Source organism: Leopardus geoffroyi, chromosome E2 (assembly GCF_018350155.1).
Source record: "Leopardus geoffroyi isolate Oge1 chromosome E2, O.geoffroyi_Oge1_pat1.0, whole genome shotgun sequence".
Taxonomy (NCBI): domain Eukaryota; kingdom Metazoa; phylum Chordata; class Mammalia; order Carnivora; family Felidae; genus Leopardus; species Leopardus geoffroyi.
This window is the reverse complement of record NC_059335.1, coordinates 26039958-26061307: the sequence shown is the minus strand read 5'-3', so window position 1 is coordinate 26061307 and position 21350 is coordinate 26039958. Positions and strand designations below refer to the sequence as shown.

General features: G+C 36.1%; 1 protein-coding gene across 7 annotated transcripts in view; it reads right to left on the bottom strand.

The window, feature by feature from the left end:
* Window positions 1-1546: 1546 nt before the first annotated feature.
* PHKB (phosphorylase kinase regulatory subunit beta) overlaps window positions 1547-21350 on the bottom strand; it is a 269902-nt gene continuing 250098 nt past the window's right edge. For all 7 annotated transcript variants that reach the window (XM_045442643.1, XM_045442642.1, XM_045442644.1 and 4 more), the window contains 5 exons: window positions 15349-15483; window positions 9601-9730; window positions 5795-5902; window positions 3081-3221; window positions 1547-2435 (listed from right to left, as the gene is read on the bottom strand). In XM_045442643.1, coding sequence (XP_045298599.1) covers window positions 2298-2435; window positions 3081-3221; window positions 5795-5902; window positions 9601-9730; window positions 15349-15483 — 652 coding nt within the window. In that variant the 3' untranslated portion in view covers window positions 1547-2297. The remainder of the gene's footprint in view (window positions 2436-3080; window positions 3222-5794; window positions 5903-9600; window positions 9731-15348; window positions 15484-21350) is intronic.

Below are 21350 nucleotides of genomic sequence, written 5' to 3'. Positions count from 1 at the left end.
AGATGATCCCACACTCTGATTTTTAAAATTGAAATACGACTTCTTCAGACTTAAATAAAATGGAAGGAAATCTGGAAAACACTATGTGTCTTAAAATGATAGCTCTGGAAATGTAGTTGAATTTGATATTCAGTCAGGAGTTTCCAACAGACGTTGCTAGTACAATAAACTTACACAGTGAATCTGCCATTGTGATAGAGGAAGCTTTAAATCAGATTTAAATCTTGTCATGCCTGGATAAATGTGCTAATATTTTCAGTCAGTCTCTCATACAGCTGTTAAAACATTTTAGCTCTGTAGGTCAAATGGGACTTCTAAAATTCATATGAGTTCTGTGTTCTAATTCTCACTATATTTTGCTTCTCTAGTTAGAAAACAGACATTGCACCTGTTGGGATGAGCACTGGGTGTTGTATGGAAACCAATTTGACAATAAATTTCATATATTAAAAAAAAAAAAAGAAAACAGACATTGGCTTCTGTAGAGGTGTACATCAAGGATTACTGATCCCATCATATCTTTCAGTACAATAAATTTTGAGTTTCATCTAAATACAAAGTTGGTACATATGTCACAGATTCTGAATGCCTTCAGCAACATGGGAAAACTAGAATTCTGCATATGTAACATATAAGCAGGAAACTAAAACTCATTCAGGAAATATACATTTGCATTCGATGTTTGATTTCAATAAAGACAGTGACAAGTTTATGACAACTTTGCTCAGCTTATCAGACTTTTTAAAAATTCTTAAAAATACAACACTTTCCTTCCATTAGGTTTCAGCAAATATTAAATATTCCAGGGTTTTTTTTTCTTATTTCCAGTTTCTCCAGCTATGAAGTGTCAGTCCTCAATTCTCCATGGGTTTCCAGTTTAAGGTTTTTTGTATGCTTGTTTTTATAAACAAGGTTCATTATTATCTTTTCATAAACTCTCTTAATTTATGAAGTAATTATCTTCTTTGTCATATCGCTCTCCTTAAGATGTTCTATAAGGTTAGATTTTACCTCATTCTTCTCAATTTTGCCAACCAGTGCATATATGATTTTTTATGCGAGATCCAGGCAGTATACTTCAAAGTTATGAGAAATGTGCCTGACTCTGCAATTTTTCCCATGTGCTGAAACATCCATTTATTTGATATCAATTTGACTTGTTACTGAAGCCACTTGTCCTATCTTTCTTAGGTCCTTTCAAGACTCTAAAAATGGGCTGCATTCTTTGTGTAACAAGTTTTACTTCTCAGGTGATAGTTCCATAATAAGAATGGTCAGAAAAATGATTTTCCTTGGGTCCATGGCTCAAACTAATGGGCTTTACTATAACATTCAGTAAGGAAATAAATTGATAAAACTTAAATGTTTAATCTATTTTCTAGTTTCACTAAAGTTTGCTTAAGTAAATTTCATAACAAAATATGTGTAATGGTAGGTACCATATATTCTCTTCCATTCTATCTCCAGATCAATTAAATGGAAATATTCAGGAGTAATAAACTTAATATCGTGAACATGAGAACAAAAAGATATATCCAGATATATTCATTAATTCAGAAGTAAAATTTAATGATTTTCAATTTTTTTTACTAGTACAAACTAGGTTAACAGTCCATACTTCTGAAAAATCTTACATATGCCATATTTCTAGTAAGAGCTCAAAGAAAAATGTCTAATCAGGTATAGATTACACTGTATTTTAGTCCAACCCCTAAAGTCAGCACAAATACACAACTATAGTCATGTTTATAAGGTAAAAGTTGTACAATAGTTCTGTATACTAAAATTTCATCAACAATGCAGTTTTTGAGAATCAAAACATTAGCTGGCAGATTTGCTTTTATGATTTTTAATATCTTTTTTAGTATAACAATGATACTAAGTTAAGTTCATCATTCTTTCAATATCCAGTATGCATCACTAGCTGACAAATTCATTTTAATGGCAGTAAGGTGGGAATTTAGTCCAAAGAGCAAAGATTCATTTTGATGAGTTATTTGATCATAAAACATGCAGTAGTGAACTTTCAATTCATAAACTATTTCTATCATTCAGTAAAGATTATTATTGTAGTTGGCATAATAATCATCAGAACTTTTTTCCACCTAGTTACAGCATTTCTTACCATTAGATTGGCTATGGAGTGCAAGAGGTCCAGTGGCTCTGCCAAGGACATGGCAACCACCTCACCAACATACTCAGTCCATACATTAATGGTGGCCTGAACTAAGCTTCAACACAAAACTCAACACACTACTAGAAAACATGTCTCAACAGAGCCTTTTACACCTTTCTCACTAGCTAACCAGACATGGGTCATCATTGCTTGGTTTGACTTCTCCTTCTAGCAGCAAATTCATCACAACCTTTGTCAGATAGCTGCATGTTCCTCTTTTTCCCAGTGGGGGAGTGTTGTAAAAGGAAGTCATGTCATCCTACAAAGGAAAACAGTAAGCAAGTCGTTTGATTTTTTGTTTGTAAAGAGTTGACAGGTAGAATCAGTGTCAGCCTAGGGGGGAAAATAAATTCACAGAAAGATTTCCTTGTGGAAAACAGAATCTTGAGCTTTTCTTTCATTTTCCTAAGGCATCTTCTCAGCATATAAAACAAAGACAGATGTTTTCAGTATTCTCCTTGCTGATAATTTTTATTTACTTAAAGAACCTTTTTACAGATGAGCATAAAATATTAAACAGAGAGCCTGGAAGGGACTATATTAGTAGTATACACAGCACCAAGGTAGCCTGTTACGCATTCCCATCCTCCCCAGAATTTAATTTTATAGCCTTCTGGAATCTATGGCTCCTTTCTGGTAAAACAATTTTAACTGCTAACTATATAAAGGAAATTTATGTCTTCCTAGTTTTCTTTTTAGTCAAAGCTTCATAGCTGAACTGACTAGTAATTAACTAAAACGTACCACTAATTCCTCAAATAAGCCAGACTTCCTCCCTGCCCCTCGAGTACTACATTTTGCACTCTATAAATCTGTTTTGTAAGTTAAATGATAAGAGATTAGGGATATTTTGAAGAGTTGAGACAATGAAAAAACTCTACAAAAGGCTGTTTTATCCACTTACTTGTTTTTCAACTTCCTTTAGTCGACTCTCGTCTTTTTGAAATTCATGAAATGCTTCTTTCACCAGTTTGTCTAGATCTACTTTGTCTTGAAATTCTAGCTCAGGGTTTCTTTCCAGTACAATGGATACAACCATTAGTAACTAGAAGAGACAGACATTGAAAGCCAATTATATGAACCATAAAAACAACACAGCCTGGACATGTTTTCATTCTTTAGTCAGACTAATGGATGATCCTCATATTCCATAATGTGTTCTGCACGATGACAGGTTTTTGGATCATTGTGAATGGAATCTTTCTAATCTTTTAAAACAATTTTTTTAATGTTTATTTATTTTTGAGAGAGAGAGAGAGTGACAGAGCTCGAGAGGGGAAGGGCCAGAGAGAGAGGGAGACACAGAACCTGAAGCAGGCTCCAGGCTCTGAGCTGTCAGCAGAGAGCCCAATGCGGGGCTCGAACTCAGGGACTGAGAGATCATGACCTGAGCTGAAGTGAGACGCTTAACCGAATGAGACACCCAGGCGCTCCTGGAATCTTTCTAATCTTAAAAACTAGTAGCATAAGTTCTGTTTGGAAACTGCACATTTTTTTTCATTGTATATATCTTTATAGCTGAGCAGAAATGTTTTTTAGTTACTTAAATGAAACTAAGAACTTTGAAAAATGATTTTCCTAATCTTGTCTGTAGTACATAGTGCCCTGTTCACCCAAAGTGCCTGAACATTCTTGCTTTTGGGCATTAATCCTTGTTGGCAAAACACTAAAACCAGTGTCCAGTGGAGCGGAGGCTGCCCTAGAAGAGGTGGTAGGCAGCAAAGCAAAGAAGGCAGGTGAGAGTTCAGTGGAGCCTCTAATCAAATGACTTGGAGCCCAGCACCCTAAAATGAGTATAATACTGTGACATCACAGTAGTTTCTCAGGGTATGGTTATGTTTTAAAAAATACACCTAACTCTGACCTCTTTGATATGAGTACTATTTGGTCTACATGTCTTAGTTTAATGCATCATCCTATTGTTTGTCTATCTCATACATTCATCCTAAGTACTAACATTCATTTTAATCTTTTTTTCTTTTTTAGGGCACCTGGGTGGCTCAGTCGGTTAAGCATCCAACTTCAGATCAGGTCATGATATATGGTTTGTAGGTTCAAGCCCCACGTCGGGTTCTGTGCTGACAGCTGAGAGCCTGGAGCCTGCTTCGGATTCTGTGTCTTCCTCTCTCTCTGCCCCTCTCCAACTTCCACTGTCTCTTTCTCTCAAACTCTCCCTGTCTCTCTTACTTACAGAGTGTAAGTGGGAGAGGGGCAGAGAGAGGGGGAGATGCAGAATTTGAAGTAGGCTCCAGGCTCTGAGCTGTCAGCACGGAGCCCGATGCAGGGCTGAAACTCACAGATCACGAGATCATGACCTGAGCCAAAGTCAGATGCTTAACTGACTGAGCCACTCAGGTGCCCTACTGACATTTTTTTAGATGACAAACCATTATACACAAAGACTGTGTCTGAGTACACAATGCTTGGTAAAGACTTTCTGATCTTTATTATGCCTCCCTACTTTGCATATGGAACAGGAAAAAAGGCCTCATAATTCCAAATTTGGGATTCTTCCTGACTGTACTTCAACTAAATGTTTCCAAAACAGAACCTGAAAGAACCAAAGGAAACACTTTCAGAAAAATTCAGGTGTCAAAATGTGGAAAATCTTGGGGCAGGGATTTAGCCAGGAGAATATGAAGTGTTGCTCTAGTTCTGAAGAAAAATTTCTTCTGCAAAGGGACCCTCATTTTAATCAACAAGAAGGACCTCCATGTCCATTGTAGGTCCCAGATGCTGGGCACTAAACACTGAAAGGCTAACAGCACAAGGAAGGCATTCACCTTTCCAATAACCCCATCTCTTTCTGACCCCAGTCTGCCTGACTTCCCACATGCTGCTGATACTGTTTATGAATCCTGGCACATCTGAGATAGGATTGAATCTCACTCCACTCTGGCTGTAGGTCCAGACACGCTGCATTTCAGGTGCCACAACCAGTTTGGCATTTACTGAGATCTTCTGTATCACTAAGACATGTTACCTACCCACAAGAGACACAAAGTCTACCCAGAAAAAGACACAAAGTGAAGATGGACTATGTATTAAATCCATTCATTATGGGAATTCTCTATGTATTCAGCATAATGTTTTAAAATGGCAAAAGAGCACATGTATACACGTGCATGGATGTGTGTGTGTATTTGAGCATTTAACTTTATATAAAATAATGATACAGTACAAAATTACATGTATTCTCTGTTCACAGAGGATGTTTGGAAAGATGTCCCTCAAAATATCAACATCAGTGATCTATTGCTACTGGGTGTGGGGAATTTTTTTCTTTTCTGTAATTTTCTGAATTAAAACTTTATATAATAGTCATGTGCTATTTCTCTAAACAGAAAAAAAAAAAAAAACCCTGAAATTGAAGCAAACAGGATAAGGTTGCTTCCTCTGTTTTTTAGTGGCATTCATGCACTTGCCATTGAAGGGCACTGAATTGTTCATGTACTTTGACTTGAGTCAAGGATGGCTATATCCTCCAGGACTCAACTAGAGGAGATCGGGATAGGTAAGGAGTAGAATTCCTAGTCTCTTGGGCAGTTTCTTTTATGTTAGTTTTCAGGGAACAGATAGAAAGCATTTCTTCAGCAATCTACATTTCTAAATACAAACCTCCACAACAATCTGTCTGTACTTTGGCTGGTCAATATTCCCCAACATATCTTCAACAAGGAGAGAGAAATTCATCTCATACATGGTCATATCTGACAGGGTTGGTTGCTGGAAAACAATAACTCAATATTAACATGCATTCTTACACTGTGGTTTCCACCTAATAGAGGAATTTCATTTTCTTTTTTAAATTTTTTTAAATGTTTTTATTTATTTTTGAGACAGAGAGAGACAGAGCATGAGCAGGGGAGGGGCAGAGAGAGAGGGAGACACAGAATCTGAAGCAGGCTCCAGGCTCTGAGCTGTTAGCACAGAGCCCGATACAGGGCTCGAACTCACAGACTGTGAGATCATGACCGGAGCTGAAGTCAGACGTTTAACCGACTAAGCCACCCAAGTGCCCCTTTTTAAAAAAATTTTTTTTAATGGTTTTATTTACTTTTGACACAGAGAGAAACAGAGCATGAGCAGGGGAGGGGCAGAGAGAGAGGGAGACACAGAATCTGAAGCAAGGAATTTCATTTTCTAATCAACAATCTTTTTGAGTTTCTATAAAACCTTAGCATTTTCAGCTATATGACTGGATTTTATATATGTCAAACTACTGAAGCCAATCAGCTGACTATTGTGATAAATTAAACCTCTTGTTTTTAGTGGTTATCTTCACTATACAAGTGTTAAGAGAGAGGGGCTATCTTGGAAATCCACTTCAATACACAAAAGGAACAGCCAAAAATTGAGACAACAAATAGAGTACATATTGCTTTAAGAATTAACACAAGAAGTTATGCTTGCTGTCACACTTTACCATGTAAGTCACTTGCTACTGATTTACATCATTTCTGTGGCAGATCCTTTCTGAGCTGGCAGCATAGAAATGCATACAAATAAGCAAAAACAACATTACATGTAGAAATGGCAAGAAAACACAGAAAAAAAGCAAAACTAAAAGAATTTACTCTCTATATTTCATTTAAAACGAGAGTATTGCATAGTCTTCCACTCACTTTTTACAAACCAAATGAAAGCAGCAAATAAACTCAAATCCAAATCCAAATTTGGGCATGGTGGATAACTCTCAAAGGATTGAAGAGAAGGCTCTAAATGTTAGGTTTGTATGTTGGAAAGCAGGTGTAGTCACCAGACTTATTACCAGAGATGAAGAAATGATGAGTCATACTTATTTGCTTCTACCTTGATGATTTACAGTGAACTTGATCGTAGCCTCAGAACAATGTGTATCTACTTACTACTCCAAATGGGACCTAGCAGGAAAGTTCCCTTGAAATCAAGTAACAGCAAAGTTGTTTGGCCTGGTATAATAATGCACCAGCCCTGTAATTCATTATGGTCCATCTACTGTATTCTGTATTCAATATAATCTAACATATTATTAATGTTTACAGGTAGTACCTAATTTGGGGAAAGTGAAGCCCATTTGTTGAACACAGTATTTATAATTGTTTATATGTCTAGCAATGGGATTAGTAGGGCTACAGAAGTTAAGGAAAATCCTGTCATGGTTTCATATCAATTTCCTTTTAATATATCTCATTTGAAAAGTCACCTAGCTATTGTGCAACTATGATAAATCTAGAGAAGAAACATCAAACTTGCTTTATTTCCCACTCTCTGGAAGAACTTAGGGTAGGCAGTATAGCAGAAAAGTTAAGACAAAAGGCTTAGAAGTCAAATTACCGGGGATAGGGCAGGGGATAGGTGTCACACTCTGGGTCAGCTACTTCCTAGATGTATGACCTTGGGAAAATCACTTTGCTGGGCCTCATTTTCCTCATCTGTCAAGTGGGAATAATAAAGTACCTACACCAAAAGATTTTTGTGAGGATTTTAAAGGAGCACCTAAGAAAGTGTGTGCATATATATATATAAAATATAAAAATACTTGACATGCACCTGCTGTTATTGATGTTAGGAAAGAGAGGAGACAAAATATAAGTGGCCTGGGCAATCAGACAATTAAATGAAAATCTGGTAGGTATTAGTGGGGGCTGGGAAAGCAGCTAACAAAAAGGTTGCCATAGTCCACTGTATGTAGACACAAAGCCTAACAGAAGAAGCAGAGCATGAATAATGGAAGCCTGTTCCCTGCTCATAGGAGACAGTGCTGCTCCACCCAATGATCACAGAGCATCTGGGAAAGGAATAGGGCACCTATACTGGCAACCAAATACAACCACTCAGTAGTTTGTTAATAGTATAAAGAATACTTTTTAGAGCCTAAATGTCCATCAACTGATGAATGGATAAAGAAATTGTGGTTTATATACACAATGGAATACTACGTGGCAATGAGAAAGAATGAAATATGGCCTTTTGTAGCAAGGTGGATGGAACTGGAGAGTGTGATGCTAAGTGAAATAAACCATACAGAGAAGGACAGATACCATATGGTTTCACTCTTATGTGGATCCTGAGAAACTTAACAGAAACCCATGGGGGAGGGGAAGGAAAAAAAAAAAAAAGAGGTTAGAGTGGGAGAGAGCCAAAGCATAGGAGACTGTTAAAAACTGAGAACAAACTGAGGGTTGATGGGGGGCGGGAGGGAGGGGAGGGTGGGTGATGGGTATTGAGGAGGGCACCTTTTGGGATGAGCACTGGGTGTTGTATGGAAACCAATTTGACAATACATTTCATATATTGAAAAAAAAAAGAATACCTTTTAACAGGTTTCATTCATTAAAAAAATAAGTCATAGATTCATAGTTCAAAATTTGAATGGTTAAAAAAGGTTTTCAGTGAAAAGCCCACCCTGTGTCCTGTAACCATGGTTCCCTTTCCCTAAGGCAAAGAAAAGAATGTTACCAATTTCTTGTGGGTCCTTCCAAAACCACTCTGTGTATGTATGTATGTGTGTGTGTTTCTGTGTGTATAAACAAAATGAGTGTGGGCATGTGTAGTTAAGAATACTATATTTGTATAAAGACCTTCATCAAAAATAATTTGGTTGATGTTTCAACACAAAGAACAAATACAGTACTCCATTTCCAAAAAGCCTAATTATTCATGTTTGTGTATAAGCAGAATGAGTTAGATGTCAGTATTCAACAAAATAAGTAAATCAAAGAAGCAGGCCAGTTCATATAACTTGGGAAACCATTTGAAGGAGGGGGCACTAATTCATTTGGACCAAGGGTAAATTATATCTTGAGTAAATTAAATGATTATCTCCTGACCTAATGAGTTATTACACTTTTCACATTCACTGAAATTCACAGTCCTTTCCTTATCCATAGCATTACTAAGTCACCTTGCTTCTTAGTTCTGATTTGGTTCTGTATTCTGAATGTATGTTTTACCAATTGTGAGGTCCCCTAGGCACTAGCCCACTATCACCTGGTGGTAAAGAAGTACCACCATTCATAGCAATGCCAACATAAGAAACCCTAAGTTCACTAATAAATAAGGGAAAGACAGTTGCTTAGCAAAAGGGTTGGGCACATGGTTCCTTTCAACACAGAGCTTCCCTGAAACATCTGAAATATAATAACACAAAATTGTTTTTGACTAAATACAAAGTTTAAGCAAAATATCCATTTGGTAAAGCAAGGCTTTTGTATAGAGGGGCACTAAAATTAAAGTAACTCAGACTGGGAAAATATATTTCCAATCCAATTGATTAGGTATCTTACTTTCTAGTATTTCCTCCCTTCAGGTATCTGGATACCCTTCCTTTAAACACTCTTAAAAACCGGGATAAGCAGAAAGGTTATTTGCAATGCAGAAGGGGAAAGAATTCCCTATGCCCTTAGGTCCCTTTAAATGATACAAACATAATGGGGCTGTACCTGTGGCAAATGCTTCCCAGCTACAATGATACCATTGGGAGTTCGCTCCAGGATCTGCCATACTCGGTCATAGAACCCAGCAGGAGTTCTATTCAAAGACCCATCAATCTGACGCCTGTTCAGCCAACATCTGTAGACCAAAAGAAAATGCCTCAGAGTTGAAAAACAAGCTTGTTCTGGCAGAGAGCAGGGTTTTCAATATGGATTAATTGTTCCAATAGGGTAAGCAATAAAAGCCAAAATCCATCAATGATGCATATCTACCATGTGTTACAGAGGTTACTAAATATTTCATAGTGAAAACAGAGCTTGCAGGATAGGAGAAAATCCCCAAGATTTTAAAAAATTTAATAGGCAAAATGATATTCTCTAGTAAGTTATAAGGTTGCTCACTATGTGATCAAATAACTTCCTAATATGCAAAGAAGCTCCATTTAAAAACACAGAAGCAGCCAATTTTGAAATAACTTCATGTGGTCCTTATATGCAATAAAATAAAAACTTCATGAAAGCATGGACATCATATGGCTTGATCACTCCTATATACCCCTCCCAGAAAGATGATTAATAAACATTTGATAAGTAATGAAGACTCAAAAAAGCATTATGTATCTAACGAAATATATCTTGTTTTAAACTTTAAACTTTACATTCATTTTCTATTTAAATATGGCCAAAGTACCAGTGCTGAAAAATCAGCTACAAAATCTTACATGTCACAGTAATCACACCATAGTGATAAGCCAAAATTCTAGATCTCTTATTTCCATGGATTAAGTATTACATCTTAAAGATATAATACTCCCAAATTGCTAAAGATGCAGAACTTGCATAATTTGAAAAGAACATACAAATGACACAGTAGCATATTGTTCCAAAAGGTGAAGCTAGGAACAGATATATACTTTTTATACTTGGTATTAAAACAAGCATCAAATGAAATATACCATCAGCCACAAGGTAAGTATGTGACCAACAATATTTCTAGGTAGGAAAATGACTATGCAGGAGACAGTATACTGAAAAAGATTATTTTGGTTCTGATGGAAGAGGACCAGTAAAAATTTAAAACTGCATAAATGAGTGAAGCATCTTTTTTGGATTCACAGATTTTTTTTGGCAGGCCCAGACTTGTGTGGCTCGGTTCAGTGCTATGCCAAAGAGAAAAAGCCCAGAGGTGTAGGGGTTCCTTGGTGATGTTTTACTTTGGATAATGGGTGTGCAAACTGAATACCCAGTACTCTGCATTTGATTTTTTTTCCTATCACTTTTGTATGGCAACCAGAAAAAATGGTATTTTCAGAGTTCTGTACAGTCACGATTAATATTACAAAAAGGAGATGTTTGCTTAGAACAACAAAATAGAAGTGTGTGAATACTCATAATGGAGATGAAGAATTATTTTTGAGGACCTCTCTTTTGTTTTTATTTTTTGGCTTTTTACTTTGAAAAATTTTAGACTTACAGAAAAGTCAAAAAGTAATTCACAAAGTTCCTGTATACTCAGCTTCCCCTAGTCTGTTATAGTACATAACAACTATCAGAACCAGGAAATGAACATTGACACAATACTATTAGTTACGGATCTTATTCAAATTATGCCATTTTACCACTAAAGTCCTTGTTTTGGTCATGGGTCCAATCCAGGACCCCACACTGCATTTGATTTCCAAGTCCCCTTAGGTTCTTCCAATCTGTGACAGTTCCTCAATTTTCTTTCATCTTTCATGAATTTAACATTTTAGAAATGTCAGTTATTTTGTTGAATATTCCTCACTTTGGGTTTATCTGATGTTTTCTCATGATTAGAATTAGATTATGCATTTTTGGCAAGAATACCTGGAAGTAGTTGTGCCTTTTCAGTACATCATTGTCAGGGAATACATGATACTGATGTGTCTTATTCCTGGGATGCTATCCTTGATCATTTGACTAAGGTAGAGTCAACTGGGTTTCTTCATTATAAAGTTAATATTTTTCTTTTGCAATTAAAAAGTATCTTGAGGGGCGCCTGGGTGGCGCAGTCGGTTAGGCGTCCGACTTCAGCCAGGTCACGATCTCACGGTCCGTGAGTTCGAGCCCCGCGTCGGGCTCTGGGCTGATGGCTCAGAGCCTGGAGCCTGTTTCCGATTCTGTGTCTCCCTCTCTCTCTCTGCCCCTCCCCCGTTCATGCTCTGTCTCTCTCTGTCCCAAAAATAAATAAACGTTGAAAAAAAAAAAATTAAAAAAAAAAAAGTATCTTGAGTGGAAATACTTTTAAATTATACAAATTTTTCATTTCTCATCCTACTTCCACCCACTAAATTTGACCATCCATTGATGGTTCTTGCTTGCAACAATTATTACTATTGTATTTGTCTAATGATGAGTTTCTATTTTCATCATTCCATCTACACTTATTAATTGGAATTCTACTATCAAGAAGAATCCCTTCTATCCCATTTATCTATTTATATCAGCATGGACTCTTGGACATTTATCCTATGGGTTCTTATTCAATACTATTATTATTTCTTTTCTTGCTCAAATTATCCTAGCTTTGGCCATTGAGCCTCCTCCAGTATGTCTCCAGTATCCTTCTAACACATTTCTATAATTTTTTGGAGCATTATCTTACTTCTGGTACCATAAGATGCTCTAGGCTCATCCTGTATTTTTCTTACCCCAACCCTGGAATCAAACATTTTTTCCATGAAATGTTGGTTCCTCTTAAAAAATATTATTTAGAAATCAGTATCTGGGCAGTAGGTTTGCTCACTGTTGTGGGAGTTTCACTGCTTCTGGGTCCTCTCAGTGAACAGAGCCAAAAAAGATATGGACGTATACTCACATATACACACATATCCACGTTTATTTCTGTAGCTGTCCATCTGTGTGAAAACCATGAATTCATACTGACATTTTCAATTTCAATCCACCACTACAGGGTATATTCTAATCCTTCCCCTTCACTCATTTCTTTTTTTTTTTTTTTTTTTTTTTTAATTTTTTTTTTTTCAACGTTTATTTATTTTTGGGACAGAGAGAGAGACAGAGCATGAACGGGGGAGGGGCAGAGAGAGAGGGAGACACAGAATCGGAAACAGGCTCCAGGCTCTGAGCCGTCAGCCCAGAGCCCGACGCGGGGCTCCAACTCACGGACTGCGAGATCGTGACCTGGCTAAAGTCGGACGCTTAACCGACTGAGCCACCCAGGCGCCCCCTCTTCACTCATTTCTAACTACATTCTCTGACAGAGAGAAATCCGGCTCTCATTACTCAAAATATATTTACACAATATATACAGCAATTTCAAAATTACCAATCCCTACCTCTGTGAGGAAAAAAAAACCTTATTAACTAATAAGTACAGTATTTGTGTATAGCTCTTTTTTTTTTTCCTTTAGCTTTATAGTATCTAGAAATGTTTTCCAAAGGTACTTGGGTTAATTCTTTTCTTCTCCCCTCCCTTCAGGGTGGGAATATTATTCATTTGTAATACAGTTAGGTTCATTTGTTACTATTCATATTGTTTTATTTTTTTTTCCACATTTGGATTAATGTTAATTATTTACATTTTAGGCATATAAAATATTACTAAAGTTTAAGAATCAGAGCTATTTAAAAAAGGCATATTCAGGGAATTACTGCTCTCTCATTCAGCCCTATTACCCTGTACCCAGCTGTCCTTTCTTTCCACCCTGTTCCCACCCACTCCCTGAAGGTAACCAGGGAGGTAACCAATCTCCTTAGTATCTGATTTAACCTTTCTGTATTTCTTCCGTACAAATGAGGAGATAATCTCCTTCTTTCTTACATGAAGAGTAGCATACTACAGATGATCTTTGCGTTTTGTTGTTTTCATGTAACAATATAGCCTAGAAATGATTCCGTATCAGTTCAGAGACAACTCTCCTTGTTTTCACAGCTGCCTCATACCCTACTGTGTGCATGCGCCACAGCTTATTCAAATAATCTCCCATGTATGGGCATTTCGGTAATGGGTGTTCCAAAATTTATAATTATAAACAATGATGCAATGAATAATATTGCATACATATGTATTTTCATATGGTTGGAAGCACATTTTCCGAATAGATTCCTGAAAGTCAAAGGGTAAATATACATGTAGACTTGTTTTAGATGTTGCCAAATTCCCATACAGAAGGGCTGTACCCACCAGCTATGTATGAGAGTGTCTTTTCCTACAGCCTCAGCAAATGTCTCTCATGCTGTTTAACTTTTGCCAGTCTGATAGATGAGAAATGGTATCCAATAGATGTTTTAATTTACATTTCTCCAATTATGACTTAGTTCAAACATCTTTTCAAATATCTAAGGTCCATTTTTTTTTATGTTTTAAAGGAATTGATTAATTGTATTTTTTTTCCTGTTTATCTCTTGGGTTATTGGTTCTTTGTCCCACAGTTTTTAAGAATTCTTGGACATTAGCTCTTTATAGTCTATGTTTTGTTCCAGTTTCTCAGCTGTCTTCTGAAACTGTGTATTTTCTACCATGCAAAATGATGTTTTAAATTTTTATATAGTCTTATTAATCTTTTAATGCCCCTAGATTTGAGCCAGAGTTAGAAAGCCTTTCCCATACTGAGGTTAAAGCAGAATTTACCCATGTCTTCTTTTAGCACTGGTATGGTTTCATTTTTTACATTCAGATATCAGATCTATTTAGAGTTTATTCTTGTGTATAGTATAAAGTATGGATTTGATTTTATCTTTTCCTAAATGGCTATCCAGTTGTCCCATCACTATTTAAAAAGTCCATCCTTGACCCAGTAATATGAGACATCACCTTTATCACCTGTTAAATTTCCATATGTGTTCAGGTCTATTTCTGGACCTTCCATTCTGTTCAGCTGGCCTCTTTATGCGTTCATGTGCCAGCTTCACACTGTTTTTATCACAGAGGCTCTATGGTATGTTTCCCTGTTAGGGAAAGTCCTCTGGTTATTCTTGCATGTTTGTTTCTCCATATGAAGTTTAATATTAACTAGTCTAACTCCATAAACAGTTTGTTGGAATTTTTTTTGGAATTGCATTACATTTATAACTGATACCTTTTTAATGTCGAGTGTGCCTCTCTAAGAACAAAGATGTCTCTCCATTTGCTCAAATCTACTTTTATGGAAAACTTGTTTCCTAGGCATATAACTATACCACCTTAGAAAATATCAGGCACACAAATAGTGCTAATAAATGCTTGCCTAAATAATTATATTAAACTTCTTTCTGTAATAAAATGTTCTTCAATTCAATACATTGCATAAGTACTTGTTTTGCTCTTATTCTAAGCTTAGTACAAGTTAAGTCTATCAAATGGTTTAGCCCATTTGAAGAAGTTTATAGTCTATTTAGAGAGACAGAGTCCCAGGCAACTTATTTAAATAATGTTACCAAACACAAATCTTCATGCCAAAATGTTGGGAGAAGATGGTGAGTGCTACAAAGGTTCAGAAAGGGAACTGAGCAAAGTGGTATGGAGCATTACAGTTTGCACAAAATAATAATAATTAAGAAACACTGATAAACTATACCTGAAAAAAGTACAAAATTAAAATCAACAGAAAATCACAACTGAAGATAGACATTTTAATTAGCATCTCTATGTACACTGTCTACCTAGTAAGGTGACCTCTGATACTCTGTTGCATTTTATTTCTTATTACTATCTTATTAATTTTGTGTATATATCCAAGTATGATGTTACTGTAAATCCAGAATGTTCTATGGGTAATAAAAGGTTCTCATTACCCTCCATTCTGTTGAGGCTGAAGAATATCCAACAGAAGCTGTTTAACTTCACTAGGTGACAGCTGATACAAGTCTCTGGCTGGCTTGTCTCCACCACGGATCTGTAGTTCATACTCCATAGCATGGATGATCCACCTGAACAAAAGAGGAGAAGCATGAATCAATAACTCTTGAAATAAAATCATCTCATGCTTCTCATGGCAATGCTCCTGTTAACAGCACTGACCCATTCAAAGGGGAATGAAGAAAAGGCCATCTGAATTTTCTAAACTGCTGATATAATTACTTCCATCAAGATTATGTGACACGATCAGATTCCTAAAAAAGAGGCCTGCTCTTGCATATGTGGTTAGGTAGTAAACATGAAAATAGGTAAGTACTTAAAGCATACTGTATACAATAGCTGCTACACTATTATTTTCATTATACTAGATCTATGCAAAAAACAAATAGGATAAAAACAATTCATTTTAAGAAATGGGCTGAGATATGCTATTATAGAAATGTTTCTTTCCCAGGAAGGACACTTTCACCTATTTCCTTTATTTTGCAGTCAATCCCTTGTGATTGGAGGGCACAGAGAAGAACCTGACTTTGAAATACATGGACGCAGTTAGTTATAACTCAATCATACTAATATATTAGAGAACACACTTTATTTAACAAATACGTTTCAGAAAGTCTTCTTTATAGATATTTAAATATAGATATTTAAATGCTGTTCATGTACCTATTCTTAAAGAATGTATCCTTTAATAGATATTTAAATGTTGTTCATAAAATATATATATATTTTTTTATTGCAGAAGCTTTAATGTAATTACTTAGACAAGCACTTATGGAGTACTATTTGTGTGCCTTGTATTTTCCAAGGTCTAATATTTAATTATTTTATATGTACGTTATTTTACTTTTTAATTCCAGAAGCTTTTAATAAGTACTTATACAGTTTCATCTCATTTCTTTCATTTACTGTATTGTGAGAAAAGAACTCAGATAAACTAGTTATGCAAACCAAAGAAAATCATGGAATAATACTGTGCCTTAGGGAACCAGAACTCTACACACCATTAGGAAGAGCTAGGGAATTAGTTTTACACAGCAGATTCCTATGCTTTATCCTTAAATCCTTCGGCGAACACTTAATAACAAACAGAGACAGTGCAACTCAGCAGCTAGAAAGAATGTGCCTTCATTCGCCCATGCTACTTTGTCTCCCAAAGGGGGACTGTGTAGCCAACCCACTGGGAGAAATGTCTAGTTACAGCAGTAAAGATTTAAAGTGGCTAACTTATTGCACTCAAATATGTCATTATCTTTCCCCTGATACACTTCTCTGAAAGACAACCCACAAGGCTATTGCAGGTACAGAGATGAAAAAGTTGGGTGGAAATAATCAAAAGATTAAAGTCTTTCTTTCTGCCAAGGCTGCTTTGCAAAACAACAGTGATGCAACAGTGATGGGATACCTTTAATGTCTCTCAGAAGGAAAAAACAGGAAAAACGTGAAGCCCTCCCAGTTGAGTCCAGGTGATATCAGCCAGGCATATATCCCTGCCTGCTGGGCCAGGCCACAGGCCACAAGGATCCCTGCTCTGTGACTGCTCCAATCTCACTGCCTTCTGCTGAAGCAACTCTCAGCTCTTTTCTCTACCCTCTCCCATATTCTTTGTTGGTGCCATTTTTGGAAGTTAGGAATTTAACTAGACTACCAGTTAATTGCATAGTATGTGTTGAAGACCACTGAGATGCATAAGAGATACACAAGGATGGAACATAATAATTTAAAATATATGTTATTATTACTATTACTATTGATAGTACATAATAAATATTTAGTAGTTGCTCATTGGTAAGAACAATAAAGATGACAAAGCATTTGCAAACAATAAACAAAACAACAGAATGTGTGACAGAATTAAGATGTATGATTTATATTTCTCTAATCAGTTGAAAAGAAAAGCTGGACTAAAGCTATGTTATTGCGAAAGACTAGAATGTCTTCGATTGTTCATTATTATGAACTGTATTAGTAAAAATGTTATATCAGGATAAAAGCCACAAGGATATAGTTACTTTGGATACTTTGATGTTAAAGTTGTTTATGAAATTACCCATTAAAGCAACATTTCAGTGATAATAACTGCTCCATGGACCTCTCTTTAAATAAAAAAATTATGTTTTTAATTTTATAGGTTATAATTATCCTCTATCATTTTGTTTATTTAACATTTACATTTGAGGCAACTTAGTATAAAAGAAAGAAAATCAAATTAAAAATCTAAAGACCTGACTTTTAGTCAATGGCATGAAAAGAAAGTGGGGTTTGGACATCTTGTTCTAGATTAAAAGTGATTTAAGAGACAACTAATGCCATGTGTGTGCCTTGTTTGGGATCCTGATTTTTTTTTTTTTTTGAAGTTATTATGCGGACAACTAGAGAAATCTGAATAAGAACTGGATATTAGGTGATATTAAGGAATTACTGCTAATTTTGTTAGGTGTGATAATGGTATTGTGATTACTGAGAAAATGTTCTTTTTAAGAGACATATACTTATTAAAATATTAAGGAGTAAAAACAAAAATGTCTGGGATTTGCTTTATAAACTACAGGCCCCGCCTCCCCCAAAAAAGATGAAGCAAATACAGCAAATGTAAATTGCTAACAACTGCCTATGTTCATTTTAAATAAAGGGCATATGGGACTATACCAAATTATTCTATTATTAAACATTTAAAAATTTTTATAATGAAAAGCAAAAACAATAAAGACAGGATTAAATACCAATTCTGTCACTTACCAACTGTACCCCACTAACAAATTATTTTTCAAATGGGAACATTATTATTACTTGTTCAGCTAATTTTATGGAATTATTTTGAGAAAAAAATGAGATAATGTATGTTAAAAACCTTTTGAAATTAGAGTCATAAAAAATGTTAGCAAACTCCTTTTATCTGACTCCTGAGAGGCTCAGGTTGGAGAAAGGTAATAAAACTTTTAAATTCAATTCTTAGAATTACTTAAGCAAGAGCCATATCCACTTAACTTCAGGAGGTGTCCTCTTCTCCTGAATGTGAGACAGGAAACCATCAAAACCCTAGAGGAAAAAGCAGGAAAAAACCTCTCTGACCTCAGCCGCAGCAATTTCTTACTTGACACATCCCCAAAGGCAAGGAAATTAAAAGCAAAAATGAACTACTGGGACCTCATGAAGATAAAAACTTCTGCACTCCAAAGGAAACAATCAACAAAACTAAAAGCAACCAACGGAATGGGGAAAGATATTTGCAAATGACATATCGGACAAAAGGCTAGTATCCAAAATCTATAAAGAGCTCACCAAACTCCACACCCGAAAAACAAATAACCCAGTGAAGAAATGGGCAGAAGGCATGAACACTTCTCTAAAGAAGTGGCCAACAGGCACGTGAAAAGACGCTCAACGTTGTTCCTCATCAGGGAAATACAAATCAAAACCACACTCAGATACCACCTCACACCAGTCAGAGTGGCTAAAATGAACAAATCAGGAGACTATAGGTGCTGGCGAGGATGTGGAGAAACAGGAACCCTCTTGCACTGTTGATGGGAATGCAAACTGGTGCAGCTGCTCTGGAAAACAGTGTGGAGGTTCCTAAAAATTAAAAATAGACCTACCCTATGACCCAGCAATAGCACTGCTAGGAATTTACCCAAGGGATACAGGAGTGCTGATGCATAGGGGCACTTGTACCCCAGTGTTTATAGCAGCATTTTCAACAATTGCCAAATTCTGGAAAGAGCCTAAATGTCCATCAACTGATGAATGGATAAAGAAATTGTGGTTTATAGACACAATGGAATACTACGTGGCAATGAGAAAGAATGAAATCTGGCCTTTTGTAGCAACGTGGATGGAACTGGAGAGTGTTATGCTAAGTGAAATAAGTCATACAGAGAAACACAGATACCATATGTTTTCACTCTTATGTGGATCCTGAGAAACTTAACAGAAGACTATGGGGAGGGAAAGGAAAAAGAAAAAGTTGAGAGAGGGAGGGAGCCAAAACATAAGAGACTCTTACAAACTGAGAACAAACTGAGGGTTGATGGGGGGTGGAAGGGAGGGGGGGATAGGTGATGCGTATTGAGGAGGGCACCTGTTGGGATGAGCACTGGGTATTGTATGGAAACCAATTTGACAATAAATTTCATATTAAAAAAATAAATAAATAAAAAATAAATACAATTGTTAAAAAAAATGAAACCAAAAAAAGGAGGTGTCCTCTTCTAAAATAAGTAACTTAATTTTTAAATGCTACCATTCTAAAGTCCTCCAAAACTTGAGTTATTAAAACTGAACATTACTTATCACATTTACCTTTTAAAATATTTAGTACCAGAAACAAAGATAGTTGGAGATATAAAAATTTCCCTCGGGCTTCTTCTTTCTGTTTACAAAATCTCAGCAGTTCTGTGAGCCAAATTATAGAAAACACTGCACTCAACAGTCACCAAAGAAACAAAGTGACTGTCTTTCATTCATTCCAGCACAAATGAATATAATTTATCTGTCAGATTATTAAAATACATTTATTCATTCAAAAATATTGTCCAAACTAATCTTTTTAGCTTGGAATTATTCAAAGGACTAAAACATAGCAAAAGTCTTAGACATAAACTACTATACAGCAGTCAGAGACCGAGAAAGTAAATTACCAAGTGAGTAACACAGTGCAAAAATTCAAAGACATTTAATCCATTTTTAGAACTACTAATACAAAAGGGCATCAATTCCTTTGCATGAGAATGTCTCACTTCTTACCCTCATTCTCACTAACAAAGTCATCAAATCTGATGTGACAATTCCAATGTAAAATCACTTAACGCAAGATGGGGAAAGCAAGCAAGCAAGCAAGCAGATGTGGAAGTTCAAAAAAATGAAGGTTGTCCTTGGACCACATCCGTATAAATTCAGTCTGTCTAAAGAACAAGGGACATGCTTTACTTGCCAATAAGCAAATGAGAAAGTGGCAGATACACACGACTGACCAGATCAACCTTCATATGTATCAAGGTTTAATTTGAGAATAATGAATTCTTCAGCGCTGCTGGAAAACTATGAAAAGGTGGAATAGTATTCCTATATAGTCCTAGGGATAACCTTATCCTTCTAAAAACTCTCTTGTTGTCTACCGCCATACCACCCTGAACGCGCCCGATCTCGTCTAAAAACTCTCTTGTTGTGAGGTTAGTAAGCATATTGTATATGTGTTTGTATTTTTCTTTCCAACATGCCCCAATCAAGGAGTGAAATATACAATGAAGTATATGGAAATCTGACATCATTGGTAAACCAGGACAGCTGACATTTTTTGAAAACATGCCATACAGAATATAACTAATTCATAGCCAGAAACAATTTTAAAAATAATCATTTTAAGCCTATTTGAAGATACTCAGCGTTTGCCAAGTTTGCTGTTAAACAAGTGAATGAATAACTCTCTGCAAGCATTTACTAAGCCATATAAGAGGAGATGGGAAAATTGCAGAAAGGGACTTTTCTGCTTGATTCATATTAATACAGAGAGAGTGATGATTTCATAAGGCAAACTGAGCTTCCTATAGAAGCTGGAGAACAATGACTCACTCACTCTACCCCTGAAATAATCAGAATAGAGGTAGGGGAGCTCCATCATCTCACTTCCTCACCTCATATCAAATGTCAAAAACAAAGACCATTGAATGAGTATCAAGCCATGCTAATGAACTCAGAGCTCTAATTACCTCCTCTTTCCTTTACTGCACAAGCAATGTTACAGTCTAGTACCTATGACATCAACGGCCTTCTCTAAGCACCACATGTATGATCTACAAACTCAGTTGTGGGCATCAGAAGACAAGACATGCCTAAATCATAATTACTTACAGAGGATGTCCTGGCAGTATGAAAAGCAGAGATGAAAAAGGCTTGATAACATATATCCTCAGGGGTTATCTCCCACTAAAGCCTGACT